We start from the raw sequence: 17,592 nt of genomic DNA, 5'->3' as shown, positions 1-17,592 counted from the left end.
TCTACAGTAAATTTCATGTATTATCATCAAGTTATTTCCTTTTGAATTAATCAGAAAGCTGTCAGGAAGAGCTTCCGATTAGCATGAGGTAGAACCATGTTGTCATCCAGAGTTGGTATTCCTGAGTAATGCCACAAATGTTGATGTGTTAGCCTTGGTAGTCTTGTAAAGGTTAATTGTAAATTTTATTAACAACAAAAATAGACTAGGATTTCCGTTGCTACTCTAGAAAGTATTAAGGTTTCAGGACCTCCCCTTAAAGCTTACCATATTTAAATTATTTTTATTACAGTGAAGCCTTTGGTTTATGTCTTTTTTTTTTTTTAATTTTCTCTTTTTTCCAGGGTGGGGGAGCCAAAGCTCAAAAGTACAAATTCACCACAACACATGGCTTCATTTTCCGGGACATAACCTGAGATGGATTCTTACATTCGCTCTCCTGTTTGTGCATGTCTGTGAAATAGCAGAAGGCATTGTTTCAGACTCGTAAGTGATCTAACTTTAATAATACCACTGCAATATACCAGCGGGTATATTGATTACACAAGTTCACGTCTTTGTAACTTGTGCTCATACATATGCTTTATATTTTTTGCTCTCTGATCCATGTAGCTCTTGCAGGAAGTTCTTAGGTCTTTTTGAACTTTTTAATGTTAAAAATAGGTATAAATTGAAAGATTGTCTACATTTACACACAGGTCTAATAGCTTTATACTTATGTTAATATATTAATCATTTCTCAGATGTTTCCATTTATTTTTTAAAGAAGCAAAGATAGATGAGTCAGGATGAATGAGTCTGAGAATCAGTGAGGATAGAGCTATAAATTGATGCAAAGCACAAACTGTTTTAAAATCAAGATTTGTAATAAAATCCATTTTTTTAAACTTTTATTTTAAGTTCAGGGGTACAAGTGCATGTTTATTATACAGGTAAACTTGCATCACAGAGGTTTGTTGTACAGATTATTTCATCACCCAGGTATTAATCCTAGTACCCATTAGTTGTTTTTCCTGATCCTCTCCATCCCCCCACCCTCCACTCTCCAAAAAGCCCCAGTGTGTGTTGTTTCCCTGTGTCCATGTGTTCTCATCATTTAGCTCCCACTTATAAGTGAGAACATGTGGCATTTGGTTTTCTGTTCCTGTGTTAGTTTGCTAAGAATAATGGCCTCCAGCTCCATCCGTGTCCCTGCAAAGGATATGATGTTGTCGATTTTTTCTGGCTGCATAGTATTCCATAGTGTATACGTACCACATTTTCTTTATGCAGTCTATCACTGATGGACTTTTAGGTTGATTCCATGCCTTTGCTATTGTGAATAGTGCTGCAATGAACATATGCACGCATGTATGTGTCTTTATAATAGAATGATTTATAGTCCCATTACCCAATAATGAGATTGCTGGATCAAATGGTATTTTTGTTTTTTGGTCTTTGAGGAATCATCTCACTGTCTTCTACAATGGCTAACCTAATTTGCATTCCAACAAACAGTGTATAAGTATTCCATTTTCTCCACAATCTCACCAACATCTGTTATTTTTTGACTTCTTAATTGTCGCCATTTGACTGGTGTGAGATGGTATCTCATTGTGATTTTTATTTGCATTTCTCTAATGATCAATGATGTTGAGCTTTGTTTTCATATGATTGTTGGCCACGTATGTGTCTTCTTTTGAAAAGTGTCTGTTCATGTCCTTTGCCCACTTTTATATGTTGTTGTTTGTTTTTTTCTTGTAAATTTATTTAGTTCCTTATAGATGCTGGATATTACATCTTTGTTGGATGCATAGTTTGCAAACCATTTCTCCCATTTGTCTTTTTACTCTGTTGATAGTTTCTTTTGCTGTGCAGGAGCTCTTTAGTTTAATTAGATCCCATTTGTCAATTTTTGCTTTTGTTGCGATTGTTTTTGGCATCTTTATCATGGAATCTTTGTTCATACCTATGTCCTGAATGGTATTGCCTAGGTTGTCTTCCAGGGTTTTATAGTTTTGAAAATTCGCATTTTTAAAGGAATTTTGTTATTTTTATAAAATAAGAATAACATTAGGTTATACTAATAATAGTATTAGGCAGTTAAAATATAATGAATTATATTTATAAACTTGAACATAATCTGGTGAAAATATTTTTCTTATACAGTAACAAAATAAACTCAAGAATAGGAAATTTTTGATTATCAAATTATGCTAAATGGTGTACCTTTCATTGAGGAATTAATATTAGAAGGCCTTTAAATTTTTTGATAGGAAAATTCTAAAATTTATTTTCTTCTTATCGAATGGGAACGTCCCTGACATCTGTTTATGTTTTCTGTTGCAATTAACAAGGAATGAAGCTCCTAAGCTTTTGTCATGGAACCAACTATTTTGTAATGTTTTATAAGGATTTTTTTGCAGATATCTGGGTGTCTTAAGAAAAATTAGAGACTCTAATAGATGCCATCCCTCCAGGCATTTAGAAGCTTAATTGGATATTATCTTATTGGTAACTGTTTAAAATTCTGGTATGTTTATTCTAGCATAGCCAATTCTAGGCTTAATTTTTTAATTTCTTTAGCATTTAGGCTACTGTATCTGTTTATATGTGTATGTATAAAGTAGAAGATAGATCATCCAATATTTTTTTGGAACTTGACATCATGTGGACAAGGAGAACTCCTCTGGTTGATTTAGTCAGGTCCTCAGAAAACACAGACTGAACGAATAATAATAATGATATATTCTAATGGTAGAAACTTATTTGTAATGGTCATGATAAAAGAGGTCCTAAAAACAGGTAAAAATATACCCTTGATTCTGTGCTATGCTCTTCTACTCTTTAGGTATAGACTTATCCTTACCCTTTTTATCCAGGCGTTTCGAAATGTCATCGTCTAGTTACATCTAAATCCAAACATTTAGTTTTGCTTTTTCTCTTGCCCCATCTTGTTCTGGAAACTGCTTCTGTAAGAATCCTCATGATTATTAATGACAACTAATGGAGACTCTTTTGTCTTTATCGTAATTGTTACTTATGACACTGCTGATCATTCCATCTTTCCTTTTTTTAAGTAAAACCCTTATGAATTATTTACTTAATATATGACAAATGCTCATTACAATTAGAAAAACAATGCAAAAGGCTTTCTTAATAGAATATTTGATTTTGCTTTTTAGTAATACAAACATTTAAAGCTAGTAATTTTTCTTTTGGAACATCCTTTATTCTGCACAGTCTTTTGTTCTCCTTTATATTTCCACCTTTGATTGCAGTTTAGATACTCTCCTAGGTTTAGGAATCCTTTTCAGATTGCTCTTTTGCTTAATTTGATTGGTTTATTATTAAAGCATGTAGTTTGTAAAATGATTACTCTTTGCAGTTTATTAACATTTTTATTATAGTCAAATACTTGATTATTTTATAAATATTTAGTGAGTATTAGAAAGTAATATATACACTTTGTAGGAGACACAATTTTATTGCGTTTACTGATTGTATTACCGAAGTTCTGTATGTTGCTTGTTTTTGTACTATTTAATCTGTCAAATTCTAAAAGCAGTGTATTAAAATCTTCATTACTGTGTTTTTATTAGGTTTTTATTTTTGTCATTTTCTTTCTTTTGAAGTGATTTATTTGACCTTCGCAATATAATACTTAAAAAATTTATTTCCAACATTCTGACTAAGGATTTTCTGCTGTAATGGGACATATGCGCTCCTACCAAGCCATCGAGGTCTGCAACTCATACTCTGAAAAGAACATAGCTGAAGGGAAAAAAATAGCATTGGAGTACCATTCAAAACCTATGCAGCTTTGTAAACAGAAACTAACAAAATAACAGCAGTCTTATAAAAATACTAGCATAGTTAAAAGACATGTTAAATCCCTAATAAAGGTGTGCCACAATAAGTACAAAACTTTATTGTAGCTGCTGTTATCTTTGTTAATTCTTTGTTATTGTTTCCCTTAATAATGGTTTGTCATTCTTTTTCTAAAATCTTAAGTTGACTTTTTAATTTATTTATTATAATTATTTCTTATTGAACCTGTTTAAGGTTATAAACTTTCTTATGAGTATGGTTGTGACCACATTTTACAGGATTGGATAGGGAGTGTTCTCACTTTAAAATTTCCTAAATAATATTAGTAAGTGAATTTTGGTTTCCTTCCTCCCTCCCTCTTCTCTCCTCTTCTCTTTTCTTTTCTTTTTTATTTTCTTTTCTTCTTTTCTTTTCCTTCCTCCCCTCCCCTCCCCTCCCCTCCCCTCCCTACCCCTCCTGTCCCCTCCCTTCTCCTCTCCTCTCCTTTCCTCTTATTTTGAGACAGAGTCTTGCTCTGTTGCCCAGGCTGGAGTGCAGCCGTGGGATCTTGGTTCACTGCCAAGTCTGCCTCCCGTGTCCAAGCAATCCTCCTGCCTCAGCCCCCCGAGTAGCTGGGGTCACAGGCATGCGGCACCACACACAGCTCATTTTTGTATGTTTAATAGAGATAGAGTTTTACTATGTTGCCCAGGTTGGTCTCAAACTCCTGGCCTCAAGTGATCGCCCGCCTCAGGCTTGCTAACTGTGGGGATTACAGGCGTAAACCACCACGTTCAGCCGGATTCTTTCTTTGATTCAATAGTCAGAGAATATTAGAAGCATTTCCTAATTTCTGTGCTGACAAAATAGTTATCTATTTTTTCCTCTGATGATTTTGATCTATTTACGGGAGATGGTAGGTGGTTTTTAAGTGCTACCCTACTACTCTGACATTTTTATTACCATGTCTATATTAATGATTCCAAATTATATCACTGACCATGTTCCAAATCTCTACAGACACTTACAATTCCATTTTCCTCCTTATTAGACACCTTCACAATCCATAAATGTCTAGTGAAACTTGTTAGTTCCTCTTTCCAATCTGCTCATCCTCTTAAAATCTTATTTGGTCACACAGTCATCCACACGGACACCCTAGGAATTATCTTCTACTTCTCTACTGCCATCACCCTCATACCCTAATGCTGGTAAACTCCTGCCCATTTTAACAATCAACCTTTTTCCAAATGTATTATTTCCTCCGTGTTACTGCTGCCAAAGCTGAAGTCAAACCTTTATCATCTGTCACACGACTTTATACCCATAGCTTCCTAACTGCTTTTCTTCCTTCCATTTCACTCCCTCCACTACAAACTCATGTATTACCAACCAACTTTCTTATCCACATGATTGCTAGAATTATCCATTTAAAACAAATCTGATTATACCACTTACTATTCAAGTGTTTCAGTTTTCCATAGGTTGAGATGCCAGCCTCTTACCATGGCATACAAAGCCTTCCATGATGCATTCTATCTTAAACGTTCCGTTTCAAGAATATTGAAATACTTGGAATTTTGAACATGTTGAATTGTTTCATGCTTCTGTGTACTTGCCCATTCTGTTCCTTTTTTGAAATGACCCTTTTCCTGACCAGTGGATTCTTTTTCCTATTTCAGTTCCCATTGTCAACCATGCCTCTCCTGGAATGACCTTCTCAGTGTTCTCCTTTCCCCCAGAGAAAGTGGTATAGTCACTCTGTTCTCTATACCATTTATGTACTAATATCTTCAAGTAATTTGAGAAAAACAAAATGTTTTACTCTGTGGCATTATTAATGCCAATGGAGTTGAGGGCTGTCCACTATACTCATCTGGTCTGGAACCGCTGGTTCGCCTGGTGATCTCTGTTGCCTTCAGAGTGAAGTCTATTCTCCTTGCAGTCATGCTGAATTGCTTGCAATACCCTTGAACACACTGGCCCCTCTGCCTGAAACTGTCTTCCTCTCTTCTTCCTCTGAGTAGCCATTCCTCATTCTGAAAGTGTCAGTTTGGAAGTCACTTCCTTCTCAAAGCTTTCTCTGTCCCAGACGTGCAAACTGTGTTTTCACACTGTCCCTTCAGCTGTGTTGTAATTTCCTATTTGCTATTGGTATCCTCAGTATACTAGATTTTTTCTTTGACTACAGATGTTACATTTTGTTTTCTTCATTGTTGCATCCAAGAACCTAATACAGTATCTGGACCAGCAATCACAGATGCATTGACTAAATTAATGAGAATGGAGAAATCACTGAAGACTATTAAGTTGGGAGTGCTGTCAAAGGAACAAACACACTTTTCACCCACATTGGAGTTCAGATTGAGTTAACTGTTTTCACTTGCTTTAGTTGTTAAATTATTTCAGCAGCTCTGCCCTACAGTATAGGAGTAGCTATACATTTGCTTTTGTTGTAAGCATTTTAAGGTATAGTTTGGTTATTTACTTGACCCTTCATGTTAAGATACATCCTTTCCGCAGAACTATGTCTTTCAATATATTCTTCCCTTATGTATTATCTTGGAAACTACTATTGCATTCTGTATTTTAAACATCTTATTGCCAAGAGAGAGTTCTTATGAAAAAATTGGGAAAAAATGGGAAGTTATCTGGAACCATCAGCTTTAGGCATTGACTTTGTACTGTTCTTTGTAGGCGACGGGAATCAAGGCACCTCCACCTCTTTATGCCGGCCGTGATGGGATTCGTTGCCACTACAACATCAATAGTGTATTATCATAATATCGAAACATCAAATTTTCCTAAATTACTTTTAGGTAAGTATGATCACTTTTGTTGTTTCTCATTAAAGAGCTATTGTTTTTTTTCCCCCAAAGGTTGTTTTTCTTTTTCCTCAGAGTAAATACTATCAGAATGTGTGGGGAGTAGAAAGTATGGGAAAACCACAGTGATTAATTCTCCTGTAGCTGCCCAGTAAATGTGGGGTTGAAGATAAGCTGAGTTGCTCTAGGCTGCGAAAATTCCATACCCCCAGGTCATTTCTTTTGCAATAAACACTCTCTGTGGTGTGTCTGTATGTAGCGGGGGAGGAAAGTGGAGGGAATGTGCTGGCCTTCTGGCTTATAGAAGTTGTATTTTAAGAATCAGAGCTCTTGTGAGGAGCTGCTGCACCATGCTGCCCTGTGAACAAGTCATCTCCTCTAGTTCCAGGTGTTTCTGCCTCTGGCTTGGAGTCCAAGGACATTTTCCCAGTGTCCTCTCGCTGATGCTGTGGGAATGCCACATTTTCCTAAAATTACTATGTAGCAGACTATGTATCATAGCATAATGAAGAGTATGCTGTCCTGAGGAGCAGCTGCCTTTAAATCATAGCCTTTCACACCTGCATTGTGACTACAATTGTTTTATTTGCCTCTCTTGCCTCCTTGTTCTGTGGAAATCAAAGGCTATCTAAAATATTCCTAATTTTATTTTTGCCTTGGGTCAAAATTATGTAACTCACCTATATTAGTTATGTTCAATACTCTGACCCGTCACTGTATTCCTTGGAGTATACTTTCTTTCTTAAAGAGATAAAGGTATGGAACAAGGATCATAGATGGGCTATGAACCTCCTGAAATTGTAGTTTGAATCATGTCTTTGTGTGAATGATGCTTACTGTTTCTCATTTTATTTGGTTGTTGTATAATGAAAATGATGTTGACTAATGATATAGAAATTAGGAGAAGAAATAATGAAAACACATACACAGTATTTTATTCATTCATCCTGAGTACACTAAAATTGAAAATGGATGCATGAAAAATACTGATTATTCTATTATGTGTCACATTATATGATTGTTAAAGGCAATCTAATAAAAAAGGTACAGAGGGTTACATATTAATTTAAAAGGCTGTCAAATTTTGAATTATCTTAATAGAAAGGTCTTTTGTACGAAATGGGAGGCAGACACTATTGCAGAAGTCTGAAAATGCCAAAAAAAAAGAAAAAAGAAATTTCCAACAGGTAGCTGCAAAAAATATATAAAACTGAGAATTTAATAAGCTAAATATACATTTTTGAAAAGTTGATGGTAATAAAAAATGTTGTAACTAGAAAGGAATTTAGGTATTAATAATGTTTTGAAGGAAATGCAATCGGAAGAGGCCTATTATTGTTATGTAGGTGCAAGACAGCACAATTTGATCATATTGCTGGAAAGACACGGGGATAAAGTATAATATTTCTTGTTATTTTAACAGAGAAAAATTTGAACCTAAGAAAGTTTCTGATTTTAAGACCACAAAGTAGTAATTTTGTCTCAACATTTCATTATGAAAATCACCAAATGTACAGAAAGTTGAAAGAATCATGTGAATTCCCATTTACCCAACACATGAATTCTTCAAATTACATTTGTTCTCTTTGTTTTATCACATATCTACATCTTTTCATCCTTCTATTCATACCTCTCTCCATCTTAGTTTTGATGCCTTTTAAAGTAAGTTGTAGATATCAGTATACATTACCTCTGAATGCTTCATGCATATCTTTTTGTGAGACAAAATTCATATACGTGAAACACAGCGATCTTAATTTGCTAAATGCATGTACCTATATAACCCTACCATGACATAACTATCATCCATGCAAATTTTCTTATACTCAATTTCACCTTTACAGAGGCAATATCTGTTCTGATTTTTACTCCCACCATGGATTAGGTTTGCCTGTTCTAGAACTTCATGTAAATTGAATGACACAGTATAGACTTTTAAGTAAGGCTTCTTTTTCTAAGCATGATTTTTTGATGCTCATCAGTGATGTAGCATAGATCAATATTTTGTTCTTATAATTGCTGTATTTCATTCTATAACTATATCATCATAGTTTTTCAATCACTTGTTAATAGACATCTGTACTATTTCCAGGTTTTAGCCATCATGAGAATAAAAGCTGCTATCAACATTCTTAACAAGTATTTTGTGGCTATATGCATTTGTTTCTCTTAGGTAAATACCTAAGAATGAAATCTCTGGGTCATAGGATAAGTGGGTAAATGTTCATATTTTAAGAAACTGACATCTTTTCCCAAAATGGTTGTATCGTTTTTTTATACTCACTAACAAGGTGTAGGAGTTCCAGTTCCACGTGTTCATCATTTGGTGATCTTGGTCTTTCTAATTTAGTCATGCTAGTGGGTGTTTACTGGTAACACATTGTGGTTTTAATTTGCATTTATCTGATGGCTAATTATGTTGAACACTTTTTGATGAGTTTATTGGCCATTTTTAATCTTTGGGATGTGGCTATTCATATCTTTTGCCCATGTTTCATTGGGTTGCACTTTTATTATTGAGTTGTAGGAATATTTTGCACATACTAGATATTAGTATGTCATCAGTTACGTGTTTTGAGAATGTTTTCCTTCTAGTCTGTGGCATACATATTCATTTATTTAATAGGGTCTTTGAATGAGCAGAAGATTTTTAACTTTGATACAGTATAATTTATCATTTCTTCTAGTCTTAAGTTACTGCTTTCTGTGTCTTAAGACATCTTTGTCTTGCCTCTAAATATGTTTTCCTCCTATTCTCCTGTTTGCTTTTAGATGTTTTATGGTTTCCATTTTTATTTTTAGGACTATGATTCATTTTAAATTAATTGTGTATATGATGTAAGGTAGGTGTCAAAGTTCTTCTTTTTTTTTTTCCAAGTGATTATCAGTGTGTCCCAGCACCATTTGTGGGATACACTTTCCGTTTCTCACAAGATTGCATTGGCACTTCTGTAAAAAAAAATTAAATCAAATGACTGTTTAATCTATTTTTGCTCTATTTACTGTTTCTTTGATGTATTCATAGATTTTTATGCCACTAACATTTTCTCTTGCTCTGGAGTTCTTTAAGTCATAAATTATAAGTCACACAGCATTTTCTTTGTTTTTCTCCGAAGTTTGCTTTGGCTATTCTAGTTCTTTTGGGTTTCTATATACAGTTTAGAATCAGGTTTACAATTTCTTTTTTTTTTTTTAATTTATTTTTTATTATTATTATACTTTAAGTTCTAGGGTCCATGTGCATAACGTGCAGGTTTGTTACATATGTATACTTGTGCCATGTTGCTGTGCTGCACCCATCAACTCATCAGCACCCATCAACTCGTCATTTACATCAGGTATAACTCCCAATGCAATCCCTCCCCTCTCCCCCCTCCCCCCTCCCCATGATAGGCCCCGGTGTGTGATGTTCCCCTTCCCGAGTCCAAGTGATCTCATTGTTCAGTTCCCACCTATGAGTGAGAACATGCGGTGTTTGGTTTTCTGTTCTTGTGATAGTTTGCTAAGAATGATGGTTTCCAGCTGCATCCATGTCCCTACAAAGGACACAAACTCATCCTTTTTTATGGCTGCATAGTATTCCATGGTGTATATGTGCCACATTTTCTTAATCCAGTCTGTCACTGATGGACATTTGGGTTGATTCCAAGTCTTTGCTATTGTGAATAGTGCCGCAATAAACATACGTGTGCATGTGTCTTTATAGCAGCATGATTTATAATCCTTTGGGTATATACCCAGTAATGGGATGGCTGGGTCATATGGTACTTCTAGTTCTAGATCCTTGAGGAATCGCCATACTGTCAGCAAAGTCTCAGGATACAAAATTAATGTGCAAAAATCACAAGCATTCGTATACACCAGTAACAGACAAACAGAGAGCCAAATCATGAATGAACTTCCATTCACAATTGCTTCAAAGAGAATAAAATACCTAGGAATCCAACTTACAAGGGATGTAAAGGACCTCTTCAAGGAGAACTACAAACCACTGCTCAGTGAAATAAAAGAGGACACAAACAAATGGAAGAACATACCATGCTCATGGATAGGAAGAATCAATATCGTGAAAATGGCCATACTGCCCAAGGTCATTTATAGATTCAATGCCATCCCCATCAAGCTACCAATGAGTTTCTTCACAGAATTGGAAAAAACTGCTTTAAAGTTCATATGGAACCAAAAAAGAGCCCACATCTCCAAGACAATGCTAAGTCAAAAGAACAAAGCTGGAGGCATCACGCTACCTGACTTCAAACTATACTACAAGGCTACAGTAACCAAAACAGCATGGTACTGGTACCAAAACAGAGATATAGACCAATGGAACAGAACAGAGTCCTCAGAAATAATACCACACATCTACAGCCATCTGATCTTTGACAAACCTGAGAGAAACAAGAAATAGGGAAAGGATTCCCTATTGAATAAATGGTGCTGGGAAAATTGGCTAGCCATAAGTAGAAAGCTGAAACTGGATCCTTTCCTTGCTCCTTATACGAAAATTAATTCAAGATGGATTAGAGACTTAAATGTTAGACCTAATACCATAAAAACCCTAGAGGAAAACCTAGGTAGTACCATTCAGGACATAGGCATGGGCAAAGACTTCATGTCTAAAATACCAAAAGCAATGGCAGCAAAAGCCAAAATTGACAAATGGGATCTCATTAAACTAAAGAGCTTCTGCACAGCAAAAGAAACTACCATCAGAGTGAACAGGCAACCTACAGAATGGGAGAAAATTTTTGCCATCTACTCATCTGACAAGGGCTAATATCCAGAACCTACAACGAACTCAAACAAATTTACAAGAAAAAAACAAACAACCCCATCAAAAAGTGGGCAAAGGATATGAACAGACATTTCTCAAAAGAAGACATTCATACAGCCAACAGACACATGAAAAAATGCTCATTATCACTGGCCATCAGAGAAATGCAAATCAAAACCACAATGAGATACCATCTCACACCAGTTAGAATGGCGATCATTAAAAAGTCAGGAAACAACAGGTGCTGGAGAGGATGTGGAGAAATAGGAACACTTTTACACTGTTGGTGGGATTGTAAACTAGTTCAACCAGGTTTACAATTTCTATTTAAAAAAAAAAAAAAAAAAAAAAAAAAAAAAAAAAAAAAGCATGATGGGACCATTATGGGGATTGCATCGAATTTATAAAACAATTTGGGAGATAACTGGCATCTTCACACTATTGGGTTTCACAACGCATTCTTCATTTATTTAGGTCTTTTGTTTCCCTTTGCAATGTTTTGTAGTTTTCAGTGTAGAGGTCTTTCATGTTTTGTTAACTTTATTTCAAGTATTTTTCTTTGTTTTCCTTCTTTTATTGCATGTGAAATTTATTTCATATTTCATTTTTCAATTGTTTCTTCCATTATGTGAAATGCAATTAAATATTGAGTAAAACAACTCTATAGGATGCAAATCACTCTATAGGAAAAAAACTAATAATCCAATAGAAAAGGGGCAAAAGATCTAAATAGACATTTGTCAAAAGAAGACATACAAATGGCATTGTTAAAATGCCCTTACTACTCAAAGCAATCTACAGATTTAATGCAATCCCTGTCAAAATACCAACGACATTTTTCACAGAAATAGAAAAAACAATCCTAAAATTTATAGGCAGCCACAAAAGACCTAGAATAGTCAAAGCTATCCTAAGCAAATAGTACAAAAATAGAGGAATCACATTACCTGATTTCATACTACAGAGAAGTAGTAATCAAAATGGCATTGTACTGCCATAAAAACAGACACATAGAGAAATGGAACAGAATATAGAATCCAGAGATAAATCCATACATCTATCGTGAAGTTATTTTTTAAAAAGCGCTAAGAACATACACTGGAGAAAGGACAGTCGCTTCAGTAAATGGTTCTGGGAAAACTGGATATCCATATGCAGAAGAACAAAACTAGACCCTTGTCTCTCACCATGTACAAAAACAAAATCAAAATAGATTAAATACTTAAATCTAAAACCTCAAACTGTGAAACTACTACAAGAAAATATTAGGAAACTCTCCAGGACATTGGACTGGGCAAAGATTTCTTGAGCAATACCCCTCAAGCACAGTCAACCAGAGCAATAATGAACAAATGGGATCACATCAAGTTAGAAAGCTTCTGCACAGCAAAGGGAAATGTCAACAAAGTAAAGAGACAATCTACAGAATGGGAGAAAATATTTGCAAACTGCCTGTCTGGCAAGGGATTAATGAACAGAATATATAAGGAGCTCAAACAACTCTACAGGAACAAAAACTAAGAATCCAATAAAAAATGGGCAAAATATCCAAATAGATATTTGTCAAAAGAAGACATACAAATGGCAAACAGGTATATGAAAAGGTACTCAATATCACTGACCATTGGAGAAATGTATATCAAAACTACAATGAAATATCATCTCACTCCAGTTAAAATGGCTTGTATGCAAAAGTCAGGCAATAAGTAATGCTGGCAAGAATGAGGAGAAAAGGAAACCCTTGTACACTATTGGTGAAAACGTAAATTAGTACAACCACTATGAAGAGCAGTTTGGAGGTTCCTTAAAAAACAAAAAGTTGAGCCACCATACAATTCAGCAACCCCACTCCTAGGTACATACCCAAAAGAAAGGAAATCAGTATATTGAATAGATATCTGCACTCCCATGTGTTGCAACACTGTTCACAATAGCTAAGATTTTGAAGCAACCTAAGTGTCCATAAACAGACGAATGGATAAAGAAACTGTGATACATATACCACAATGGAGTACTATTTAGCCATAAAATAAGAATAAGATCCTGTCATTTGTAACCGCATGGATGGAACTTGAGGTCATTGTTTAAGTGAAATAAGACAGGCACAGAAAGACAGACGTCTCATATTTTCACTTATTTGTGGGAATCAAATAAGTTGAAATCAAAACAATTGAACTCATGGGGACAGAGAGTAGAAAGATGGATACCAGAGACTGGGAAGGGTAGTGGGGTGCTGGGAGAGGCAAATGGGGATGTTTAAAGGAGACAAAAATTAGGAAGAATGAATGAGACCTAGTATTTGATAGCACAACAGGGTGACTACAGTCAATAATAATTTAGTTGTACATTTAAAAAAGAACTAAAAGGGTACAATTGGATTATTTTTAACAGAAAGGATAAATGCTTGAGATGATCAATGCCATATTTACTCTGATGTGATTATTACTCATTGTATACCTGTATCAAAACATTTTATGTAACCCATAAATATATACCTACAAATAAAAAATAAAATAAGAGAAAATGATTTTCTATATTGACTTTGTGTCTTGCAGTGTTAGAAATTCACTTATTACTTTTAGTTATTGCTTTGTACATTCTCTAAAATTTTCTATATAAACAAACATGCCATCTGCAAATAGAGACACCTATTTGTTTTCAACCTTCTTTATGCCTTCTTTTTTCTTTTTTTTTTTCTTGTCATATTGCTGTAGTTAAGATGTCCAGTAAAATGCCAAATAGACGTAAGACTGAAATCCTGTCTGGTTCCTGATTTTAGGGGAAAATGGTCAGTCTTTCATAGTTAATTGTAATGTTGGTTATAGGTTTTTCATAGTGGACCTTTATTTGCCTAGTAAGTTTTCTTTTATTTAAAGCTTACTCAGGGTGTGATTAAAGTCTTGAATGGGTGTTGAATTTTGTTAAAGTTTTGTTCCTATATCCATTAAGAAAATTGTATTTCTGTTAGTGTGCTAAATTGCATTGATCTATTTTTCAAATAAAGTAACAATGCATTTCTGAGAAGAACCACACGTAGTCATAATATATTATGCCAACTTGGTATCACTGTATTTTATTTTTTAAGGCTTTTTACATCTGTGCAATGAAGAATATTCATCTGTTATTTTCTTGTAATTCCTTTTTTCAGGCTTATACATGCTGCATTAAACTGCCTTCATAAAATGAGTTGGAAAGTGTTTTCTATTTTTCTGAAAGACTTTTTATAAGGTTAATTTTATCTCTTTCTTAAATGTTGAATAGAAATCACTAGTGAAGTCGTATGAACCTGGAATTTGGACTAAGGGAGGATTTAAAATTATAAATTTATTTCTCTATTAGACAGAGTGTTATATCTAATACTTTTTTATATCTAGTAAAATTTTAGGTCTAAATTTTATTATAATTTAGTAAATATGTTGTCTAATTTCCTTAGTGACTATATAAACTTTTCAGAGTATCTACTTCTTTTTATGTTAGTTTTCATAAGGTACATTTTGAAGTAATTTTCCATTTCATGTAAGTTTTTGGATCATTGTCATCATATTTTGGATCAAATATCAGAATCATGATATTTCCTGATTCCCCTTTTAAAGTATGTAGGGTATGTAGGGATAGTGCCTCTTTCATTCCTAGTATTGGTTTTTGTGTTCTTCTTTTCTTGAACTGTCTAGCTAGGGACTTATCAATTGTATTAGTCTTTTCAAAGAGTGACAATATTGAGTTTGTTCATTTTATCAATTGTTCATTTTTCTATTTTATTGCTTTCTATTCATCTCTATTGTTTTCATCTTTTTTTGGTCCTTTTTTTCTTTCCTGAGCTTCTAAGGTCGATATGCAGTTTCAAACCTTATATTGTAAAATGAATATGTAAAGCTATAAATTTTCCTCTGAGTCTTATTTTAGTTGTACTTCTTGAATTTTAAATATGTAGTATTTTTATTATAATGTATTTTAATATTATCTGACTTCTTTAGTGATTTCTTCTTTAACATGTGGATTATTAGTAATGTGTTGTTTAATTTCCAAATATTTAGAAACTTTTAGATATCTTACTGTGTGAAAAGATCAAAGGTTACTTTGTTATCTCTCTGCCTGATGTTCCTGCCCTTTATGACTCTGTTGCCTTGAGTGTGAGTAGGACCTGTGCCTGGGTTCTAGCCAATAGCGTATAGCATGGAGGAAGGTCTCAAATCAGTAGAGTCTTTATTGAGCCAGCAGACCCAGTCAATACCTAGAACCTGGTGAGAACCTGGGGCAGAGAACCCAGCCTCGTGAGAGCCTGGAATAGAGAACCCAATTGACCCTGACTCAAAGTCCTGAATCCTAGAAACTGTGAGATAATAAATGTGTGCAGTTTTAAGCTGCTCAGTTTGTTATAGTTTGTTAAGTAGCAATAAAAAATCAATAGTCTGACTGTTCTTGATTTTTTAAATTTAATTTTATTGTGGTCAGAAAATATACTCTATATGATTTCTGTTATTTCAAGTTCATTTCTCTTTGTTTTCTGACTAAACATATAACTTATACCAGTACCATATTCAGTTAATAAGTAGGTACAATCTGAAGATGTTAGAAGTATTTTTAGAGTACCAAATCTCAAATAGTTTTATAAATATCAAATAGTATGAGGTGCTTGATAGTGTTCTAATACATCTTCTAAATCTTCGTTGGTCATATGCCTATTTTTAAATGTATCTTTCTAAAATCTGGACCCTTTTATTATTATTAAAAGTCTTTTTTATTTCTGATAATAATTGTCTTGAAGTCGGCTTTGTTTTATATTAATATAGCCACTCCAAGTTTCTTATGCTTAATTGCTTTTATTGTATATCTTTCCCATCTGCTTATTTTTAATCTACTCTTTCTAATACTTAAGGTGAATCTCTTTAGATAGCACATAATTTGGTCTTTTTTTTTTAATGAATCCATTCTGACTCTACATTTAAGCTAAAAGAAGATATACATCGAGTTCATATGCCAATGTTCAGTATTTTTCACTAACGAAGTGATCACTCAACTTTTCTGGTTCTGATAAACGTTGTCCAAGCTGGATTGCCTTACGTGTGTCTTAGATTTCTTCTTTCTTAGACCATATTCATTTGTACTGACATTTATTCAAAGTGCAAAGTAGATTGTATCCTTGCCAAAATATTTCTAGGAAAGTCTCTGCTTCTATCTCATATTGGCTGCAAAATGTTGGTTGTAGTTCTGTGGCAGTGCAATCCTCACTTTTCTGGTCCGAGTACTTGACTTCTCAGTTTGCTCTATAGGATCATTGTCCTTTGTGCTATGTGAATGGGCGTGGTGTTTTAAATCATTTGACTAAGAAAAGTCACTTACTACTTGAATAAGAATCTGTAAGGCATAAACTCAATTACATAGATACATGAATTCCATGATAATTCCGGGTAATACCATGAAACATATCCTTGGGTTTGCAACACACCTATGAAGTTGGTTACACAGATACCAACTTGTGAATTATTCATATAATTAAGGCTTTTTGAAAACAAGACCAGAAGATAAAGCTGCTTTTTAAAATTTATAGACTTACATGTACATTTTGAAGAGTCTAGTTTATCCTATTATATGTCTCTTTACATCCTCCCATCTATCGTGTATGGTCAGGGTGGAAACACTCAACATTTTGAAGTTATTACTCCTTCAATTCAAAACTCCAGAAGTACACTAAATCATATATGTTGTTTTCTTACCAAGTAAAACCATGTGGAAATATCGTACATAAAATTGCCTTTGTTATTAAAAAGCGTCATAATTACATTCAAATGCTAGTGAAGTTTCAGAAAAGATTGTATCTTTCTCTTTTTGTCTTTTTCTTTTCAGCCCTATTCCTGTATTGGGTAATGGCTTTTATTACCAAAACAATAAAATTGGTTAAGTACTGTCAGTCTGGTTTGGACATATCAAACCTGCGTTTCTGCATCACAGGCATGATGGTCATCTTGAATGGGCTCTTGATGGCTGTGGAGATCAATGTCATTCGAGTCAGGGTATGTAGCTAATGGCTTTTGTTTAGTTATTTGGATTCAAGACCCCAATATAAAAGGTTACAGTTAGCCAGAAATCATTAGTATTTACAAGGATGAATACACGTATTTGATTTATAAAATATAAAAATAAAGTTGAACTAATCACTGAATTCAGGCCATCAGTGTTTCAGAAATCTCAGTGTGACCCTAGAAA

The 17,592-nt window shown here is 34.2% G+C and overlaps 1 protein-coding gene across 2 annotated transcripts in view; it reads left to right on the top strand.

The window, feature by feature from the left end:
* The window catches only part of ABCC9 (ATP binding cassette subfamily C member 9), a 139,574-nt gene that overhangs the window by 7,136 nt on the left and 114,846 nt on the right, over positions 1–17,592 (top strand). For both annotated transcript variants that reach the window (XM_009180355.3, XM_003906100.4), the window contains exons 4-6: positions 345–486; positions 6,487–6,608; positions 17,233–17,399. In XM_009180355.3, coding sequence (XP_009178619.1) covers positions 345–486; positions 6,487–6,608; positions 17,233–17,399 — 431 coding nt within the window. The remainder of the gene's footprint in view (positions 1–344; positions 487–6,486; positions 6,609–17,232; positions 17,400–17,592) is intronic.

Source organism: Papio anubis, chromosome 9 (assembly GCF_008728515.1).
Source record: "Papio anubis isolate 15944 chromosome 9, Panubis1.0, whole genome shotgun sequence".
Lineage (NCBI taxonomy): Eukaryota > Metazoa > Chordata > Mammalia > Primates > Cercopithecidae > Papio > Papio anubis.
The sequence above is the reverse complement of the archived record's forward strand: the minus strand, read 5'-3'. Positions and strand labels throughout refer to the sequence as shown.